This window comes from Phascolarctos cinereus, unplaced genomic scaffold, assembly GCF_003287225.1.
Source record: "Phascolarctos cinereus isolate Bilbo 61053 unplaced genomic scaffold, phaCin_HiC Scaffold_7;HRSCAF=346, whole genome shotgun sequence".
Classification (NCBI taxonomy): Eukaryota; Metazoa; Chordata; class Mammalia; order Diprotodontia; family Phascolarctidae; genus Phascolarctos; species Phascolarctos cinereus.
The window spans coordinates 45,454,998-45,478,046 of NW_027556180.1; the positions used below are offsets into that span (position 1 = coordinate 45,454,998).

The 23,049-nt window shown below is 40.5% G+C and overlaps 1 protein-coding gene across 1 annotated transcript in view; it reads right to left on the bottom strand.

The window, feature by feature from the left end:
• Positions 1-21,954, bottom strand: part of SELENOT (selenoprotein T) — a 29,829-nt gene extending 7,875 nt beyond the window's left edge. The window contains exon 1 of the mRNA XM_020980886.2: positions 21,714-21,954. Within this exon, the coding sequence (XP_020836545.1) occupies positions 21,714-21,847 (134 nt within the window). The 5' untranslated portion in view covers positions 21,848-21,954. The remainder of the gene's footprint in view (positions 1-21,713) is intronic.
• Between the last annotated feature and the right edge of the window lie 1,095 nt (positions 21,955-23,049).

Below are 23,049 nucleotides of genomic sequence, written 5' to 3' on the forward strand. Positions count from 1 at the left end.
AAAGGTAACGGCACAGAGTAGAAAAGGACAATAAGTGGGGGAAATATTTGTCTTCCAATTTTATAGTACAAGGAATACCAGATTGGAAGTCAGGAGTACCAAGCTCTTTCACTAATCAGCTATGTGACCTTCGGCTAAGGGGTATCTAGCTAATTATATTAGATAATTCCACCTCTAAGATTCTGGTTTACTCAACAAAAAGATAATCTAGAAAATTAATCTAGAAAATAGAAGTATATAAAGAAAATCAGCAGCAATTAACACCCTCTAGCTTTGTAATAAGGCACCAACTGATTCACCTGATAGTTACTAAGTAATGTCAAGAGAATGGAAATGTAGTAGAGAACAGTATCATCAATTCAATTCTACAAGCTTTTATTGAGTGTCTACAATGTGCCAGGCACTGGAACTACAAAGAGATGGGGAAAACAGAGAAATGAGACAGACACACCTGGAAAATAAGATTATTTTTAAGTCCAAGTGTTTTGGAAATATACTTTCAGACTATGAGGATATCATTTAGGGATATCATCACCAATTAAAATTCTGTTCCAATCTAGTCTAGCTCTAGGGTCCTTTTGAATCTGGGAATCCTAGAGCAAACCAACAGATCACAGCCTGTTCAGGAGCCAGTACACAGTATATAGCTTGGCAGTAAAACGATTTATATCCAGACCAATATCCTAATATTGAGTCAATGCAAGACATTCTAGACATTTACACGTCTATTTACATTTAAAAACCGAGTGAATTTTACAATCTTACTTTATCCACTTTCAAAAATATATCTAAAGTTCTGAGGAAGATACATCTATATTCTTAAAGGGCAATAAATGCTTTCAGAAAATAATCTCTAGATTTTTTTTACATTTACCTAATATAATCTAGTTTAAACTCAAGTGATTCAATTTTTTAAAATATTAAGAACAAAGTTGTTATGCTGTGCACTGGAATACAAAGACAAAATAAGGAAAGGAGATTAAATTCTACTGGGGAGATAAAATATGATTGAGACTTGGTTTCTGTTTTTATTCAGGATTTTCTTTCTTGTTATGTTTAAGATTTGGGATTTGAACCCCTTTGGTACAGAAGGACCAAGCAGCTGTTTACAACCAAAACTCACTTCTCTAGATTATCCCTATAAATCTGTAGATTAGAACTTCAAAAAAGAAGAAATGCCCATCACCTTGTCACCGGGAACAGTAATCAAGGCAAACAGAAGGAAGAAAAATAAAGGTAGTTTGTGGAAAGGTCACTGGGCAAAGTAGAATGAGTCAGCTAACCACTGTTTGCTATCTCTTTTTTAGCCCTCCCTATTCCCTGAAAGTATTTATGTGGAAAATCTTCCCTAAGGGAGAACTGATTTTCTGCAAAAAGAAAGTGTTGTAAGTTTTTTATTTAACCTACTGTGCCTCCAGCTACAAACCAATTGGATAGTCTTCAGGGAGCAGTTATGGCTCTGTGGTTTATACAAAGAAATGAAGTGACAACTTCTGGGTCACAAGAGCAAAAAGATAGAGGCTTAAGACATTTTCTATGATCCCCATGACCTCTCAAAGCTCTCTAAAACAGAAATTATGCATCCAAAATAATGCAACTTCAGCTGTCTCCACGGTCTAAAATAACTCAGAATCAAAAAGATTAAAAAAACAAAACAAAACAACCAAACCTATGAACTGATGCTCACTGACTTGTGAGCTTACTCAGTACTTCCCTTGCACTAGCAGACACAAGGATCTGGAACATGGGCTTGCAACAAAACTCAACCCCACAGTGAAGACCCCCCCCCTTTCCAGTGCTGTGGAGACCCTAAATCCAAGCTGCAGAATTTTCTCCCCCACAGACAGCCCTTCAGAAGCTTAAGTGCAAGGGCATGCAGCACCAGTGACAATCCCACCTGTGCTGGGGCAGACAAGCCCGTAGCACTGAATGGCAACTCTCTGAACTGCCCCTGCTGGGCCAGAGAACGAAGCGCAGGACTTTGTGTGCACTGGGGGGGGGAGGGGGGGGATGATGGAACAAGCACAGTATACAGCTGGGGTCACCTGACCACCCAACAGTCACTCAGGGCAGAAACCTAGGCTGGTGAACTGTGGATTACCCAAGATGGGAGGAAGCTGAGATGCCCTGAGATCCAGCCCCAAAGGGTGGGATCAGATGACATAGGGTCATAAAGTGGATAGGGTAAAATCAGAAAGAAAAAAAAACCCCTAAAATTACCAAAGATCTCAGAATAAGAAAACTCAAAGACCTTGAACACAACCAGATAAATCAACAGAGAAAACATTAACAACAGAAGGAAACATGGCCTCCAGATCTAGTAAATGAGACCAGGAATCTATGAATAAATACTGTGAAACGAAGGGAAAAGATCCAGCCCTTGATTTAACAGAGGACCCTGTAGAATGTGAGGACAAGGAACCACAATACGCTGTTCCCCAGTGTTTCGAAAGAGAAATGATCATCAGGAGAGCAGAATTTAGGACAGAAAATGATGGTCAGAATAGAAAAGCTGGACTCTTCAATGACAAACCTCATCAAAGAAACAAAAGAAAAAACAGATTGGAGGAGCAAACACAAAGCAACCTAGGATGAGAGAAGCAAAAACAGCAACAGTAAAAAAGCCTCACTTTGGGAAACATGTTGATCTCAAGGACAGAGGGTACAGAATCCACCTAAGGATCACCAGTCTCCCAGAAGAAAACAAGAGAACAAAAAACCCTTAACATTATAATGAAGACATTAATAGAAGAGAACTGCCTGGAACTTCTGAAATGAAAATAAAATGCCAATTGAAAGAAGTCACAGATCATCTCCAGAAAAAAAACCAAGACTGCAAAAACCAAGACACACAGTAGTTAAATTTAACAATTCAATTTAGAAACAAGCTCTGCAAGAGAAAGGCCTTCAAATACAAAAGAAAGAAAATTTGAATAAAGCAAGACTATTTACCTCACACCCTGGAAAAATGACAGTAGCCAATGTCAGAGGGGTAGTGGAAGACAGGAACCCTAATGACTTGTTGGTGGGGCTGTGAAATGGCACAACCATTTTGGAAAGAAATGTGGAATTACACAAATGAAGTGACCAAAATGTTCATACTTTTTGAATCGTAGTCTCCATGACTGAACTTATACCCAAGGAAGCCTTTGATAGGAAGAAAGTCCCTATAACTCCAAAACAGTTGCAGCAGCAGTTTTTCTGATAACTAAAAATTGGAAACAAAGTAGATGCCCATCAACTGGAGAATGGCTAAACAAACTGTGGTACACGAAAGTAATGGAATACTACTGTACTGAAAGAAATGGTATGTGTGTTGAATACAGAGAAGCATGGAACCGATGCTGTGTGAAATAAGCAGAGCCAAGGAAACAATATATAAGGCAACTACAGCAATGGAAATGGAAAGAACATACCAAAAAGTTGACAGCGAATGTAACAAAATTCTAAAGATCAAGGAAGACTCCAATGAAGAGATGGGAGGACACCTTCACCTACCCCCCCTTTGTGGAGGTAGGAGGTCCCCACATGTTACACATTGCACATATTTTTAGACTTTTTCAATGTAATTGATCAGTTGTGTTAATTTTTTTTCCTTTCTAAAAAAAATACTATGTTATATTGGATGGCTCTCTGGGAAGGGATACTTGAGATAACTATGAGGTTATAAGAGAAGACATCAATACAAACTTATTTAAAAAGAAGGAAAGAAATGAAATGATAGCACAGAAGTAACACTGTGTAAGACTGTGACCCAACTTTATGACTCCAGTCAATGAAAAACCTGACTTTATATGTGCTTTAAAGTGCTGTGTTAATACAAGTTAATATTAAAAAACATACCACGGTCTGAAGTTTTTAAAAAGGGCAGTAAATGTATTATATGAGAGTTTTCTAGAAGCATCTCAGTGACATTCCTTTGAATTAATTATTTCTATTACAATTCAGGAAATACTAGTGGACTTTTCCTCAACCAAATTGTGCTTGCTAACCATTTTATTCTGACACATTTTTGGTAGAAAGGTGAGGACATGGAACGGGGTGAAAGGCAGTAAAAGTTACTTGAAATAAAGTAGAGTCTGCAAGGAGAAAAAACTCTTGATTAAAGGTTAACTTATTATTCACCACTTAATTAGTATACTTGGCACACCACTCACTGAACTTTTTCTATATAACCTTTAACATCATTTCTGTTAGGCTGCAAGTTCCCTAAAGGAGCTCTGCCTACCATATTAGCGTTACAATAAACTTTTTGCCACTAGACTGGAAGATGGATTGAGTCCGCAAATTCTTTCCAGACAACTCTGCCTTGAACCTCAGTATTTTGGGGTCCCTGCATCCTTAAACCACATCATTTCTTAGTATGTACTATTCTCTCCTAAATTAAACCACTGAATTTTTTTTGATTATGCTGCACATATACTTCTAATCTCATTACATTATTACTCCAGAACATGCATTTTTGGGTCCTGGTCTCCTTAACACAAATGGCAACTCCAGCCAATCTGCTTTTTTCACTTCCATTTACTAAAGAGCAATGACTCATTCATTCTTATATAAGAGCTGAAGTTAATTCAAAGCTAGAATAACATTTTCCTTTCTTCAGCAATGTTTTAAAAAATAAAGAACAGCAACAAGGAGAAAAGGCTTGGAAGGCAACTCATGGTTACAGTTCACATTTCCTTTTCCTGCCAAGTTTAGGGTCGAAGCATTTTCGGTTCAGGTGAATGACACAGAAGCTGCTGTAGCTAGAGCTCACTTCTGGTACCTTTCCTAAGTTGTATCAGGGTTGTGTCAGTCCTCTGCTTGCCTTGCACTGAAGACTTAACAGTGGTCAAAAGGGAGAAAATAAAGACAACTGGGAGGGCAAACAGACACTGAGTACTAACTAGATGCAAAGCCAACAGCAACAACTTGACTAGTTTGCACTGTCTCTTGTACACTCAGTTGAGTTTCTCCTTTTATTGAGCTGTCTGACTTGATACAAGGAAAAGCAAGTTCCATTCTGAGAAACCTTTGTAGCAGTAATTACAGTTTTAAAGGGAGAAAATAGTTTGGAGGGAACAACTGTCTGGGGTGTGACTTTTTTTCTTAAAATTAGGGCACAAAGGACCCAAAAGCTGTCAAGGATCTAGGAGTCCATCAAATCCTACTCAGATCTCACTGATAATCCCTTCTAGGATATTCCCAACAAAGAGTCATCCCACCACTGCTGGAAGACTCCAATAAGTGCTAACTCATGACTTCCAAAGGCAATGCATTCCACTTGGGGACAGTTCTAATTGTAAGGAAGTTTTTCCCTGAATAAGTAATACAGTATCTGAAAAAAGAATTGCATTTACATATGTTGTGCACACATACACATTTATTGTAGCAACCTATATCCAAAATCTTAATCTTAATCACTTTAATCTTAATCTTTGTCATCTTGATTTTATTATTTTAAAATATAAAGAGGAACACATAGGGTTCAATTATTTTTAAGGAAGCTTTTGCTGAATTTTCAAAAAAATGTATTTTAGACTGTTCTGAGAGTTATTCAGTGAAAAATCTGAACAGGCTCAGTGTAGGAGGTAGTATAAAAATTGGGGTGGTGTTAGCTAACTGAAAGCCATGGAAATGGGGCCTTACCAGGTGACAGTGCCATCCTACAATTGATTAGAACTGATCATTATCTGAGACAGAATGTAAGTTCCTTGAGAATAGGGACTTTGGGTTTCCACTTTTGAATCTCTAGGCCTCCCCCATACTAAGTGCTTAACAAATGCACACAGAATTTACATTGAACTGAATCACTATACAGACTTCTTTCCATTACTTTTGTCCCTATCTTACACACAAGCACATACAAATGGTATCCTACAATCTCCACTGTAACTTCTCACATATCAAGGATTCTTCTCTCAGCTTCCTTCAAGTCCCAGCTAAAAGCTCACCTTCTACAAGAAGCCCTTGCAGATTCCCCTTCATGCACTTAGAGCCTTTCCTGTTTTGATCATCCCCCACTTATCCAGTACCTATCTTGTTTGTACATTGTTATTTGCATGTTATCTGCCCCATTAGACTGAGTTCCTTGAGAACAGGAACTGTCTTTTAACTTTTTTTGTATCCCTGCACTTAGCACAGAGCCTGGCATACGGTAGGTGCTTAATAAATGCTTGTTGGTTTGACTGACTTTTAAGAAAGTAAGAAACTGCTGATACAAGAAAACAGGGTTAGGAGAACTAGCTTCCCTTTGAACTCTGCCAGTGTACAACTCTGGGCAAGTCACTATTCTTTTATAGGATGAAGACTTCTTCAAAACTCCAGATTCAGAACCATACCACAACAAGGTATTTGAGAAGAACTTTGTGAAGGAAGGATCTAAATCCTAGAACAAATAAATTCATTAAGAATGTATTAAGTGCCCACTACATGCAAGTAAGTCACTGTGCTAGGTGCTGGGAACACAGAGACAAAAAACTCAACAGTCCTTGCCTTCCAGAACCTTGCAGTCTCCTGGAAGCACACTAGGAGTGGACAGAAACATGAACACCCAGGGGAACTAGAAAAGCCCTTGCATGGAAGGTGATGCCGAAGCTGAACCCTGATGGAAGCCAGGGATTCCAAGAAGCAGGTGAAGACAAGGTACATTTCAGATAGAGGATGGCTTATACAAAGGAAAGGAGGTGGGAAATGGAATGTCCTATATGGGAAGGGACAAACAGGCCAGAGTCATTAGTTAGAACACAGTAAGGAGGAATAATATGAAATGAGTATGTCAAGACAGGTTGAAACCAGACTGTGAGGAGCTTTAAATGCCAATTAGAGGAGTCTGTCTTTGCCCCTAGAGGCAAGAGGAAAAAAGTGAAACTTTTAAACATTTGGGTGACAGATGCCTTTTTGGAATGTCAAGTTGATAGCTGTGTGGAGAATGGAATAGAAAGGGGAAAGACTGAAAGGAAGGAGACCAATTAGGAAGTTATTCCAATAATTCATACAAGAGGTGATAAGGGCCCTAATGAAGGTGATGGCTGTGTGAGTGGAGACAAGGAGGTGGACATAAGATATATTATAGAGTTCAAATTTACAAGACTTGGTAACTGACTGGATATAGGATGAGGGAAAGGGAAGAGTTTAGGATGATTCTATACTTACAAACCCAGAAGCCTGGGGCTTGACAAAAATAAACAAGTTATGAAGAAATGTAGTTGGGTTTAACGAGAAGCATAATAGTTCTGTCTTGGACATTTTGAGTCTGAGATGCCTGTACATATCCAGATGGGTGTCCAATGGGTACATTCTCCTTGAACCTTCAGTATTTTGTCATTTGTCCCCTGAAACACTGCTGTTCTCTTTCACAGATGTTCTAGATACCAATGATGCTCCAGAATTATGTGATAATGGGGTTTTTGATACTGAGGGCCTCTCTTAAGTTCTAGAACTCTTTAACAGCTCCCTCTGTCCTTTTATCACCCTCACACTTGTACTAGTTGTAGTCCTTTGATGGTCTGTCACAACATGATTATCACCAGTCCAATGAGACACAGACAGGTTCAATATTGTTCCACAATGATTAAGTAGCAAGCCTGGGAATTATTCTTCGCTAGCTTGGGGCTTTGGGGGGTCTTTTTTGGGGGGAGAAGGGGGAAGTTACCTTATTTGTTTGTTCTATACTTAACTGTTCATTGCTCTCAGCAAGCTTTAGGGGATACAAGAATGTGTATAGAAGCAGAGAGTCTGGACTTCTCAAAGGTTCAAGACCGATAACTGAAACAAGAAACATGACTATCATTTAACACATGTGGTGTAATGGATGGCAGCCCTACAATATGCTGGCACCACATTCATTGTTTTTACAACTACCTTTTGTCCTTTAATTCTGAAGCAAGTCAACTTCCACACTTTTGATCATCATCTATGATACTCTATGTTCCTGTAAAGGATCTGGAACTTAACCCTTGCTGAGCCAAGTCAAGCTTCCCAGGGACAGCAGCTCCTTTCAAAACCTACCCAGGGAGGCCTTACCTTTGACCCCAAGTCTTTCTACTTATTTCTAAACTTCACTACTCACTACACCCCAATTTGGGGCAGAATCCTCCTCATCCCTGACCTTTCTGACTGCTTATTTTCCTCTAGTCAATAAGCAGTCCCAATTTGTCGATAATCATTCCTTTTTCCATTGCTACCACTGTCATTTGGCCACCTAAGGCACTTCTTTCTTCCCTTCTTATCCTTGCCATACCATGCTCTAGACCACTCGAGTTTGTTTTCTGGTGTTTATTCACAAGGGAAAAATAGTATATAAAAATTCATAGATAATATATCAGAAGTGCATATGAAAGTAACTATCCAGACCATACTAATTCATCTTTAATTGATGTTTCATTGACTGACTTTACCCCTCATTATCCCCTAGGATTCCACAATATTGTCTGCTGCTCCAGTCCTGGTCTATCCTGAGAATAGGTCCTTTCACATCAAAACACCACTTCTTTGTTGATTTAGGATGCAATCAACAGGGTGCTCATTCATACATTCTACAATTCCAGGTTCACTTTCAACCAATCAGTATTATATGATGGGCTTTTGGTAGGGAGAGGAGAGCTTGAAAGAGGATCCCTATCTTATCACTTGATAAAAGGGGATACAAAGAACTATCGAAATATCATTAACATTTTCCCATATCCAAAAACCAAAATAGTTCAACCATAACCCCACCCTCCCACAAATAAGCTCAAAGTTCACAGAAAAAAATCTTTTTCTTTACAATAATTTTTTCTTCTATTCTTTTGCTGAATCAGCAGCCTCTAGATTGAATAAAGTTTTTCTTTGTTTGCACTACTGGATTACAGAACATCTCATTTAGATTATAGCATACATAACTCTAGGGCTGATGACACATCAAACAAATATTTTTGTTACCTTTATGTTCTCTTAAGAAGATTAAGAGGAAATAGATTGAAATAGATTGAACTTACATCGACAGTGAAACTGCAGATAATCCAAAACGATCCAAAACAGCTGATATAGGAAAACCTTTAGATTTGCTGATGGACAGGAGGAAAAAATTCTTGCAAAGAATGCTGTTTTCAAATATGAGAGAACTGGATATAATGAAGAGGGCTCCTAAATTGTGGAAGAGAGGACAAAAAGGAGATTGCTACCAATGGCCTATATTTTCCTCAGGAAAATAAGAGGTGAATCCTTACTGAAGAAGGGAGATGACATAGGTATGAAGAAAGAAGAAAAGATTGAGAATTGCTCTTGAGAATGTCAGAAAAATCAGGGAAGAACAAAAGAATAGTCATGCAAAAGCAAGAGCCCAAATGAGACTACATAACAAATCTGTATTCAACCCAGTTGGCATAATTACATGACTTTCTCTAATGCCCAGTAGTATATGAGTAGAAGTGGAAAAAGAAGATCACAATGGGAAAACCCAGATTTGGGCTTGGCAAGGCATGACTGGCATTTAAAAACTGCTGGTGATCCAAAAGGCAATTAATTAACGGGATGAGTACACTACACACTGTCATTACTGACTTGTTGCAAGAAATGGTGTAAAAGGATTTCATGAAGGCTATATATCACTGGAAAAAGAGGCAGGTCAGTCATGAAGTACAGACAGAGTAAGGAATGACATGTGGAAAGAGCCTAACCACTATGCTAATATCCCTGAAACATTAAAGAATCAGAGATCTTCCTCTGAATCCTCAATATTGGGTCAATCCCTTGTGGAAAGATATATACAAAAATAACAGTATGAAACTGGATGGGTCACTAAATGTCATTTTCCGAAGCAGGTGAAATGCATCTATTGTGCAACAAGTGAATGAATACAGATTATAAAACCACACAGAGGCAAACTACTGTAATGAGGGGAAACTTCAACTACCCTGACATCTGCTGCAAGTCAGAGTCTGTTAGAAGCAGAAATAGGATTAATTCTTGCCTTGCTGACAGTTTCATCTCAAAAAAGACAGAAGTAACAAAGGAAACTGCTGCTCTAAGTCAAAAGAAACTGTGGGTGTAGGAATGGCATGAAACTTAAGAGAAAGGGACTTCATCTAAGTTGTAATAATAGAAAGGAATAAAAACATCTAGCATACTCTGGCAGATACCTACCTAGACTTTAAGAAACCTGATTTCAGAAAATTCAAAGATATATATGATCCTCCGATTACAGTGTTGAGTGTACACAGACCATGGGAAATAAGTGATTATTTTTAGAAGAAAACTGTCTCCTCAATCATGACCAGAGGAAAGGCAAAGCATCTGAAACAAGGTTCTTCACCTGGGTCTGGGTAGTTCTTTTTAAAAACATTTTGATAGCTATATTTTACTATAACTGACTTCATTTGTAACCTTATGCATTTTAAAAACATTATTCTGAGAAAGGGTCCATAATCTCCTTCAAACAGTTAAAGGGGTCCATGGCAGAAAAAAGTTAAGAACCTCTGATCTACAGAATCCATTGTAGAGGGCAAAGGAAATAAGGAAATGCCCACACATAAAATGAAAAGGCATTTATGTGGCAACTTAAGGTTTTCAAACTTATTTACATAGTATTATCCCCATTTGAAAGATGGGTAAAGTGATGCTCAGAGAGGTTAAGTCCCTTGTTAAAGTCACACAACTAGTGTCAAGTATGGAATTCAAAATGAGATCTCTCCCAAGTCCTATCTAGCATTCTACCATTATATCACACTGCCCATCTGGAGGAGGCATAACAAATGATAAGGACAGATATATAGTGTCATATGAAACTATAAGCATAGCCTGACTTGGTCTTTTCCAACAAGAAGAATGATGTGAGACGGTATACTGTACTGGTACAATATAGAGCAAATTATAATCAAGAATAGGTAAAAAGAAAATTCCTAGTAGTTTAAAACAAAAAACAAAATAAAAAAATAAATAAAACCCCAACCTCACAGGACCATACAATTTAAAACTGGAAGGAATCTTAGAGAACATCCAGACCAATAAGTTCAAGTCGTTTTCATGGTCCCTACCTTCTAGGAACTAAGTCTAGAACAGGCAAAACAAGCCCACAGGAAATCAGCCAACTACAATTAAAGGCATTTATACACATAGCATGCTTTACAATTACAAAATATTTTCACATACATTATTTATTATGGTCACAACACCCCATGGGTAAGCAGACAAATATCTTCATTCTGAGATGAGAAAACTGAGGTTCAAAGACACTAGTACTTGTTCAAGGTCACACACTAGTAAAGGGTAAAGGGGGGACCCCATCCAACCTTTATGACATCCAGAACACTGTCCTTTCCATTACACTGCACCGTCTCAACTGTACACACAAACTTAAGAACTGGCCCACGCAGGATGACATGGTGCACACCTATGATCCCTACTGCTGGAGAAAACCAGGGTGGGTTTCTGGGGTGTCTGAACTGAATCTTGCACCCATAGGGTAAAACCCCAGGGAGTCAGGGAAGGGGAGGGGGGCAACAGGCTGCCTAAGAGGCATTAACTGGCCCAGTCTAGAAACAGAGCAGGTCAAACCTTCCATGATGACCACTGTGAGTAACCATGGCCTTCCAGCCCAGGCATGAGAGGGAGATCAGTTCAAAAAAAGAAAAGGACCACTGGGTGAAAATGTATTGATGCTTCTTTCTGTCATTTAACAATATCTTCGGGGCAGAGCCAAGATGACAGAGTGAAAGCAGTGACTTGCTTGAGCTCTCCTCCAAACCCCTCCAAATACTCATAAAAAATGGCTCTAAACAAATTCTGAAGCAGCAGAACCCACAAAAAGACAGAGTGAAACAAATTTCCAGCGCAAGACAACCTGGATGATTGATCAGAAAGGTATATCACGTTGGGCTGGGAGCGCAGCACCGCGCGGATTGGGCACGCAGGCCACAGCGAGCGCACATGGAGCAGGCCCCAGAGGACTGAATCGCGGGCAGCTGTGGAGGTTTCTAGACTCCTCAATCCACAAATGCCAAAGACAACTTAGAAAGTCAGTGGGAAAAGTCTGTTTCTGTCGGTGCTGAGACAGGAAGGTGGGGTTTCAGCTCCATTCCCCAAGAGCGAGGCCCTGGGGGGAGGCAGCTGCTTCCCAAGCTTCTGGCCCACAGACTGAGGGGGAATCCAGTGGCTGATCAGAGAGGGACTGCAGGGATCTCTTTGCCTGTGTTGAGGCAGAAATCTCTTGCTTTGCCCGTTTTTGGATCTGGGTCACAGTCCTGGGCAGCAGTGCTGGGTTGAGGAGGAACGCTGGTGTGGTGGAGCTTGGGAGTGGCTGTGGAGAGGAGCCCCTCCTCACAGTTACAGGACAGAAAGGAATATTTGTGGTCACAGGTCAGGAAAGGAGTAAACACCTCGCCCCTTATCATACCACCTTGGAAGAACTGAAAATTTACAGGTCCCTACAAGTATCTCTGAAAACAGCTGTACAAACCCCTGAAGCTTGGGACAGTACATTCTCCACATTGGAAGCAGACTCTTACCTTAACAAAGAGTTTAAAACTCAAGTAATTGGCTGGGATCATGAGCAAGCAGCGCAAAAAGAGTCAGACCATAGAATCTTACTTTGGTGAAAAAGAAGATCAAAATATACAACCAGAAGAAGACAACAAAGTCAAAGCTCCTACATCCAAAGCCTCCAAGAAAAATATGAATCAGTCCCAGGCCTTGGAAGAGCTCAAAAGGGATTTTGAGAAGCAAGTAAGGGAAGTAGAGGAAAAACTGGGAAGAGAAATGAGAGTGATGCAAGAAAATCATGAAAAACAAGTCAACAGCTTGCTAAAGGAGACCCAAAAAAATACTGAAGAAAATAACACCTTAAAAAATAGCCTAACCCAAATGGCAAAAGAGGTCCAAAAAGCCAATGAGGAGAAAATGCCCTAAAAAGAAAAATTGGCCAAATGGAAAAGGAAGTCCAAAAGATTACTGAAGAAAATACTTCCTTAAAAATTAGAATAGAGCAATTGGAAGATAGTGACTTTATGAGAAATCAGACACAGTAAACAAATCCAAAAGAATGAAAAATTAGAAAACAATGTGAAATATCTCATTGGAAAAACAACTGACCTGGAAAATAGATCCAGGAGAGAGAATTTAAAAATTATTGGACTATCTGAAAGCCATGATCAAAAAAAGAGCCTAGACATCATCTTTCAAGAAATTATCAAGGAAAACTGCCCTGAATATTAGAACCAGAGGGCAAAATAGAAATTGAAAGAATCCACAGATCTCCTCCTGAAAGAGATCCCCAAAGGAAAACTCCTAGGAATATTATAGCCAAATTCCAGAGTTCCCAGGTCAAGGAAAAATATTACAAGCTGCCAGAAGGAAACATTCAAGTACTGTGGAAACACAATCAGGATAACACAAGATTTAGCAGCTTCTACATTAAAGGACGCAGGGCATGGAATATAATATTCCGGAGGGCAAAGGAGATAGGATTACAACCAAGAATCACCTACCCAGCAAAACTGAGTATAATCCTTCAGGGGAAAAAATGGTCATTCAGTGAAATAGAGGACTTTCAAGCATTCCTGATGAAAAGACCAGAGCTGAATAGAAAATTTGACTTTCAAATACAGGACTCAAGTGGAACATGAAGAGGTAAACAGGAAAGAGAAATCATAAGAGACTTATTAAGATTGAACTGTTTACATTCCTGCATGGAAAGATGATATTTATAACTCATGAGACCTTTGTCAGTATTAGGGTAGTTGGAGGAAAAAAATTATATGTATGTATATGTAGATAGATAGATAGAGGGCACAGGGTGAGTTGAAGATTAAGGGGTCATATCTGGAGAATAAAATTAAGGGATGAGAGAGGATTATACTCAGAGAAGAAGAAAGGGAGAGGTAGAATGGGGTAAATTATCTCACAAAAAAAAACAGAAAAGAAAAGTCTCTTACAGTGGAGGGGAAACAGGGGAAGGTGAGAGGGAATGAGTGAATCTTATTCTCATAGGATTTGGCTTAAGGTGGGAATAACATACACATTTAATTGGGTATGGAAATCTGTCTTACCCTACAGGAAGATAGGGGGAGAAGGGGACAAGAGAGCAGGGGGATGATAGAGAGGAGGGCAGATTGGGAAAAGGGGCAATCAGAAGTAAATACTTCTGAGGAGGGACAGGGTCAAAAGAAAGAATAGAATAAATGGGAGGGCAGGATAGGATTAAGGGAAATAGAGTTAGTTTTTCACAACATGTCTACTATGGAGTGTTTTGCATAACTGCACATGTAAACCTATTGAGTTGCTTGCCTTTTCAATGAGGGTGAGTGGGGAGGGAGGAAGAGACAAAATTTGAAACCTAAAGTTTTAAAAACATATGTTTAAAAAAATGTTTTCTCATGCTACTGGGAAATAAGAAATACAGGAAATGGGGTACAGAAGTCTATCCTGCCCTATAGGAAAATAGAAGGGGAAGGGGATAAGAGAAGGGGAGAGAGATAGAAGAGAGGACAGACTAGGGGAAGGTTCATTCAGAATGCATACCATCTTGGGGTGGGGGGAAGGGGGAGATGGGGTGAAAATCTGGAACTCAAAAACTTGTGGGAGTGAATGTTGAAAACTAAAAATAAATAAATTTATATTAAAAAAAAAATCTTCCTTTTCCACCTCAAATTCAATAGCTGTGCTTTACCTAAAATTATGTAAATCTTCTTCGCTCTTTCTACTAAAACTGAACTGAAACACATGCAATATGTGGATCCCACAGTGTGCCCCATGACACAGTGAAAACAACAGGTAACCTGGAGGTAAAGGAGCTCATTTCAAACTTTGTTCTGTTTATTTCCTGTGTGAACTTCACCATGGCATTCAGAAGCTCTTGCTCTTTAGTCGGTTCCTAAGCCCTACCTGAGCTATGAATGCTGGGAAGTTCAATCTGCTCGCTGGAGTACAAAAATGGAAGCCATGTTGACAACAATAGAGAGGGAGATTTACCTGTCCCTGATAGTTCTATAACAACAAATTCAAGTCAACAGCAATAAATAGCTCCAGATCAGTGATATAACCTCTTCCCCAAGAGACAGAAAAAGGCAGGTGATTCCTATGAACTTGCTTACAAATGCCAAGCCATGCCAGACAATTAAGCTATCATCTGGTAAACCCTACAGCACTCTAAAAGAACGATGAGCTAATGTACTGACAAAGGATTTGTTCTGTTAGTCTTCTTTTTCCTTCAGCTAGAAAAACAGCAGAGTATAATGAAGAAGGGAGGATCTGGATTCCAATGATGAGGTTAGAGTTTCAATTTTTTTTTAACTAACTGTATAACTTTGGACAAGTCACACCCTCTCTGGGCCTCAATTTCTTTATCTGTAAAATGCAGAAGCTGAGCTAGATGATCTCTAATGCCTTCTAGTTCTAGATCCCATGGCATAAGAAACTTTTTAAAAACTCATTTAATTTCTATATTTCATAGTTTTTCTGTGAGATTTAATTTTGGGAAGATATTTATACCTCTGTCTTTTACAAAGTTTTAATAGTACAGACATCCAATCATGACTACTATGCAACAATCAGAGATAGCAGGGTAAGTATTATAAATAAATTTATGTTATCTTACTTATCCTGGAAAGGGAAGAAAGAATACAGAAAGGCAGGTGAGCAGGGGCAAAGACTTCAGCAAAGAAGAATTTCCCAAACTCATTTGGCATCCATCACGTTAGGATTACAGGAAGTCATAAATGTTGATCCTGGTTATCTGGAATATCCCCTCAAAAAAAAGAAGGGCTGAGCAAATTTTGTAACAGTAAAAGGAAATTAGACCTATTGTCATTTTGAAAAATCGCTATTTATAATACCTGAGTGATCAAAATAATTTCATTTTAAGAGGAGATTTCACTAGCATCAAGATTTTCTCATGGAATGTCTATTCACACTTTATAGAATATCAGGTTTCCATAGCACAGTTTCAGAAATGCTGCTAAGGAAATGTAATATCATTGACATCTAGACTTTATAAAGTACTTTGTAGAAATTCTTCCCAATGATGCAGACCATACACCTAGTTTTCCCACAAAGCCTCCACAGAAGAGCTCTCCAAAGTTCTGGAACCATTCAAGGCTTATTAATAGTTCATGTTAAAACCTAGTTACAAAGTTTCTTTCTCCCTAGCACAGAGATGGGAAATTTACTGCTGGCATTAAGGAAAGAAATATGGGGTAGTTTCCTTTCCTGCAATTTATAGATGAAGGAGGCAATGCATGCCAATATCAGACTTTGCCTTCTGAGAAGAACCAGTGCACAAGCTTCCTGGGTTTATTCTCTTATCAGTGAAGTCAGACTTTGGAGTACTTTCACACTTCTGTTAAAGCTAAAAGGGATCTTAGACATCAAAAGGTACTGACTTACATTAGGAAGTATTTTCAAGTGATATAAAGTAATATAAATTTTCTACCAGTTGGCAAACTAATGTTTGTTGCTGTTAAAACATTTTTCGGTCGTGTCTGACTCTCTATGACCCCATTTGGGGTTTTCTTGGCAAAAATACTGGAGTGCTTTGCCATTTCCTTCTCCAGCTCCTTTTACAGATGAGGAAACTGAGGTAAACAGGGTTAAGGGACTCACCCAGGGTCACACAGCTAGTAAACATCTGAGGCCAGATTTGAACTCAGGAAGATAAGTCTTCCTGACAGCAGGCCAGGTGCTCCATGCACTATGGCGTCACCTAGCTGCTTGAGGAACGACACATGGAGAGCCAAGACCCTACACTAATGTCCCTGAAAGATCCATACTGGGGAATCCTTTATGGAAAGATATATACAACAACAAAAAAATGATAAAAAATAGCATAGCATCAAACTGCCACCTAGCTGCCCTAAACTAAAGTTAGAGGCTTTAAAAGGTGACGACAATGTAAAACCAATCAAAACTCTTTTAACATGTATCCTATAACACTTTGTAATGATAAATCTTGTATTTTTAAAAATAAGCAAATAGCATCTACTATGGATACACTGTTTAACTCAATGCTACAGATTTTGCTTTTAGAAAAGCTGTTGCATACTCTGGTAATATTAAAAAATCTTAAAACCTCAATTTGAAAAGTGTGGTAGCTGTTACATGAGGTTTCATTACTGAATTATTTTTACCATTCTCCTTATTTGGGAACCAAATTCAATAGCAAGTTACTGACAGATTAAGAGTTTCTTGACTCTAGAAAGTGAAAATATTTATCTATAGTGACTAACCTAGCCTCCAGCAGAACTTCTCTGCAATGAGCATTTGCAGTGCACCTGCATTGATAGGCTCAAAGATGTCAATCAAGATGGTCACCCTATAGTCGTCCAATCCAACCCAAACCAGCCCAGTGATTTCACTGAGATCACCCAGGTAACAAAAGTGGCCAAGCCAGCATCTGAGCCTGGGTCCCAGACTCCAGGTCAAGCACTCTTTCTGCGGTACCACATATTGATTCCATAGCCTCTATTTTTGTTGTTATTTTCCTGACTCCAAATAACACTCAAAAGATTTTTTAAAAAAATCTTTGCAAGGGGTTGTTCCATTGGCCAACTCCGTTTGGAAGGTGTTTTTACTGAAGTCATAAGTAGCACAAGAAAAAGGATTTCGATTCTTAAGCTCATTATTAGTGAGCTTTAAAAAATGCTAAAATTATAGATTATGTTTGTTTTGATCCCTTGGTAACTAAAAGTTTTAACACTCTTGAAGCAAGTCAACTTCTCAAAACTGTAAGTAACTAAATAATCATCTCCTCAAAGGTAGAACAACATCCCTTTAAGCTGCAATAGTCAATTAAATGTTATAAACTTAATTACATAAAGCCTTAAATTTGTAGGAGGAATTAGAAGGAAGGCTAAAAACTATCTAAAGTTGACAATTATGGCTTTATTAGTATCAAATAAATAAATAAATGGTAGAGGTCAAAGCAGGGAACAGAAGAGCCCTTAATAATGCCAAACTTCTATTTTTGTTTTTCTTTCTCTGCACCACCTTAACTAGGGTGTGAAATAAATCTATACATAGTAAAATTCACTTCAAACACAAATGTAAAAAACCAAAAAGAACATAGGTTATGCTCCAATTAAGAAAATTTATTTTAGATCAATATTTAAAAGCTCAAATAACTACAATTTTATTTTCCATATATAAAATCAGTGTCACCATCAAAATTACAAACTAACTTCATTCCTCCATCAATTTACAATTAAAAACCAAATACTCAAAAATACTATAGCAATTTTGTGGCATTTAGTAATGATAATGACAGAAGAGTATTGTCTGGTTTAAAAAAACAAACCAATAACACTATAATGTCCCTCTGGTCCCATTTGTGTGTTGTGTTGCTATGCTGATGTAACAGCAGTACACCAGAGCAGTACTATTAAAAGTTGAAAAACAATGTCAAGTTCAAAACAAATTTACAGAAAAATTATTCATGCTAAATACAAATTGCTCAAAAAATAAAAGTGCCCTAAAAACAATTTTACAGCACTGTGAAAATATTTTTATGCTTTGTTTATAGAATTTGTTCATAATTATAATTAATGAACATTTAAGTTTATATGACTCCTTTTAATGTTTCAAATGAAACTAATGGCAGCAGTACAGTATTAGAAAGAGTACACTTGATTAAGAATGAGAAGATCCAGGTTTAAGTCCCAAATCTCCTACTAGTGGCCATCTAGGGTAAGTCACTAAAGTGTTTGGGGTCTCACTTTCTTGATCTGTAAAATGGGTATAAAAATAATTGTAAAGCTTACCTCACAGAATTGTTGTGGAGTTTAAATGAGAATGTATGGCAAGCATTTTAGGATCCAGAATGCACAAAAAAAAGTGAGCTATGATTGTTGCTCTTCTCTAAGCCCCACCCCCCCAGCCTTTCCCTTTCATTCTACCTGCTCCCAATATCACCCCCTATAGCATAGGTATGAGGGGACTGACTGGACCTGCCATTTCCTTGGGATAGGGAGCTCCCAATAAGGGAACCCTTCCACCAATGCAGAGCAAGTATGGGCATGGAGGTGAAGGGAACTGCCTGTAAACCAGAGCGCCAGAATGTGTCAGAGGCAAGCCTCGAACCCAGCTATTCTTCACTCTACGGTACGGCTGTCTATCCACTAGAACATGCTGCACAAATTTTGTTGTTGTTTAATTGTGTCAGCTGTGTCTGACTCTTCATGACTCCATTTGGAATTTTCTTGGTAAAGACACCAAAGTGCTTGGCCATTTCCTTCTCAGCTCATTTTACTGATGAGGAAACTGGGGCAGTTAAATGACTTGCCCATAGTCACACAGCTTAGTAAGCATCAGAAACCAGATTTGAAACCAGACGAATCTTCTTGACTCCAGGCCTGGGGCTCTATCCATCTACCTGCCCCAGGGTCACAGGTGGGCAAACCAAGGAAAAAGCTGCCTACATGGAGATGTGAGTGTGGCTCAACAGACTTAAGGGAGCCCTTGGCAGTCTGGAGGTGGCCAGTTCAGTCTCTGCAGGGGCCAGCCTGAGTGTGTGAACTACCTTTCTGGCCTCCCAAGCCTAAGCCAAGTGGGGGCCACCATGCCAACTCCTCTTCTTTCTCCTCTCTTTTGGGCAAACAATCAATGCAGAAGGGGTAAGTCTAACGTGGGACCCAAGCCTCACCCTCCCATCCCATGAGCAATTAAAAGACCAAACACAAGCCAAGCCACCCCTCACCCACCATGAGAAGGCAGTAGCTACAGACTTTAAAATGCATATTCTTTTGCTAATTTCATTACTTGCTATTTTGTAAAGTACATTAAGGTATTTTCCACTTCAACGAGAGGACACATAGGTAAGAATTGCAAAGAATGAAAAAGTCCTAGATTGGTTACCTGCTTATGAAAGCGAAACAAAAAACCCAAAAACCAAAAACCCTCCATATGCAGTGAAAGGAAATGGAGGTACTGCTATCATATACATTACTTTAGATTGCACAACAGGGGCAAAGTTGAAAATGACTTCTTGGGTCAAAATTAAAAAGCAGGAAAGCCCTAACCAATGCCATATAAGGCTTTAAAAGCACTCAATTGGAACAAAGTGCAACATTTTAAATCATAAGTGAAAAGCCAACCTAGTAAAGAGTCTTCCCTGCCAGGTGCATATTTGTTTACAACCACTTACATTACAATATGTACTTTATGGAGGAGAGTGTCTATAAATATGACAGGTCAATGACTAAACTAAACTGAAACTGTAAAATACCAAAAGCAGAATCACAGATTAAGGGAAAAAAAAGTCAGTTTCCTGAAGCAGATGTTACAGCATCATTAAAACCAAGTTTTAAAGCCCTAATATTTCAAATTCTTAGTTTTGTGTTTTTTTCTTTCTACTGAGAAATAAAAGCTGGTGAAGACAAGAAAAGGATGAACTTTAAAAAATAGAATCAAGGATTTAAAGCTGGAAGGGACCTTAGAGATCCTTTAATTAATCTCTCTCAATTTGGAAATAAGGAAACTGAGACCCAGAAGTGAGATGGGTTGGCCAAGGTCACAAAGGTAAGGCACAGCAAGGCAGTACCCCGATTTTTTCCACTCCACCAATCTGAGAATTCATGTATCTACGCTCAAGCACACAAACTCTTCTGTTCACACGCGATTTTGCCTTTCCTGGGCCCTTGTTCTTTGGGATATCTCAAGTTTCTGAAGAGCAGAAAAAGAGATCCCTCAGGATCTATGTCATTTGAGCATTTCTAGGAGGAGGGGGGTGGGGACTTGCATATAAGTTGTATTCAGAAAGAGTAAAGTGAGCGTTTCTATTAGGTGACATTTTTATTAGAAAGCATTCTCCGGGGGTGAAGGTTGAAATGATAGACACTGATGGACATAATGTGAATGAATGAGACTGCAGTTTGCAAGTTGCGTTTTGTTTCCTCTGGTTTCATGCCCTTTGTTTTCCCAACTGAATCTTATTTTAGTATGCTAAGTATTGTAATTTTCTAAGTCATCCATGAGAAAAGCCAAAAAAACTCTAAGCCGCCTTGGTTCGAGGTTTTAACAAAATGTACAAGGTTGGTTTTGTTTTCCGTGCCCAGCGGAATGAGCCTGGATCTAGAGTCAAAGAACCAAGGCGGTTCAGATGCCAGGCTTGGTTTACCTGGGTGACCTTGGCTAAGTCAGTCATTTGGGTCCCAGGCCCTCGACTCCCTCATCCCTTGGCATCTGTAGCATGAGGGGGCTGGGCTGGTGCCCTCTCTGCTGCCTTCCAGCTCTGCCTCTGCACCCCATTCATTCCCTTTATTCCCGGGGTTCTCGGTCTTTGGGGGTCTTTGGGGGTCACGGGCCCCCTTGGGGAGGTCCTTTCTGGAGGAAGGCACTGAATGCACCAGGGACCCCAAAGCAGTTACAGGAGCTCGGGATGCCTTTTTTCAAGGCCAAGGTGCCCAGGTTCGGAAGCCCCGCGTGGGGAGGGCGGCCTTGGGCAGGACCCCGGGGGTCACCCAGACCGGGCCCTGCATTGGCGAAGCGGGGACCCAAGGCCGCGGGCGGGATTCGAACCCAGGGCCCCCTGGCAGCAGGGCTAGGGCTGGTCCGAGGAGCATCACTCGCTCAGGGAACCAACTGTCAAAGTTTGGAGGCGTCCCCCCCATCCCCCTCCTCCCCTCCGCTGCACGTGGGTGTCGCCGGCAGCCGGGCCCCCTCCCCCACCCGCGTTCTCCTCCGCCGCCCCCCCCCCGCCCCCACTAGGCCGCACAGCCCCGGCCTCGCCCGGCTCCGCGGCCGCCCCCGGCCCTCACCGCGCTCACCAGATCTGGAACTTGAGCAGCGGCCCCGTGGCGTACTGCATCTTGAGCCGCTTGCCCGGCACGCCGCCCGTGTTGGCCGAGGCCTCGACCCGCAGCGCCGCCGCCGCCATGAGCAGGAGCAGCAAGAACCTCATCGTCCTGGTGCCGCAGCGGCCGCCGCTCAGCCTGACACTAAGCAGAGCAGGGTAAGGCCGGGACCGGCGGCGTGCAGCTGCGTGTGCCGAGCCGAGCCGAGCCGAGCCGAGCCCCAGCCGAGCCGAGCCGAGCCGAGCCGAGCCGAGCCGAGCCGAGCCGAGCCGAGCCGAGCCGAGCCGAGCCGAGCCGAGCCGAGCCGAGCCGAGCCGAACGGGAGCGCGAGCGCGAGGCCAGCCAGAGCCGGAGTACGCGCAGGCGCAGGGAAGAACTCCTCCTCCCCCACTCCCCTCCCGCACCACGCACCCGCGCACGCGCACGCGCGCCTCACCCTTGATTGGGCAGAAGGAGCGCTGCGCGCAGGCGCGCCACTAAAGGCGACTAGGCAAAGCTGGATTCCTGCGTGCACCTTCCCTGACCCAGAGGCATCTCCGTTTGGTGGTGGAAGGAAATTGTAAAGGCGTCCTGGTGACGCTGTGGACTTGGGGTCAAAAAGCTGAGTTCAAATCCTGCTTCAGACTCCATCCGCGTGACCGTGGACAAATCACTTTGGCCTTCTCAGCCTCAGTTTCCTTATCTGTAAAATGAGAGTAATTGTAGCCCCTACTTCTAGGGTTGTTGTGAGGACCAAATGAGTTAGCGCGTGTAAAGTGCTTTGCCCTAAGTAAATGCTGGTTGTTATTACTGTTTTTTGATGTTGTTGTTAGTGAAAATCGTCCAATTAAAAATAAAAAAGTCATCCAGTCCAGAAACCTTCCTAAGCCCCTCCTTAATACTAGTGTCTTTCTTCTTAGATTAAATCAGTAAGTGTTTAGTAAGTGCCTACCATGTGTCAGGCACTGCGTTCTGGAGCTACAAAAAAAGGCAAAATTAAAGCACTTCTTTCCCTCGAATCATGATCTAATGGGGAAGACAACATGCAAACAACTATGTACAAATAATCCAAGAATCAATAAACATCTATTAAGAGCCTACTATGCGCCAGGCTGTGTGCTAAACTCTGAGAATTCCAAGAGGCAAAAAGCCTCTTACCTTCAAAAGCTCACAGTCTAATGAAGGAGATAAAATACAGACAAGATAAAAAAAATCATCTCAGAGGGGTGGCATTAAGATTAGGGCATGAAAGGTTTCTCGTAGAAAGGTAGGATTTTAACTTAGACTTGAAGAAAGCCAGGACATAGAGATAAGGAAGAAGAAAGGTAAT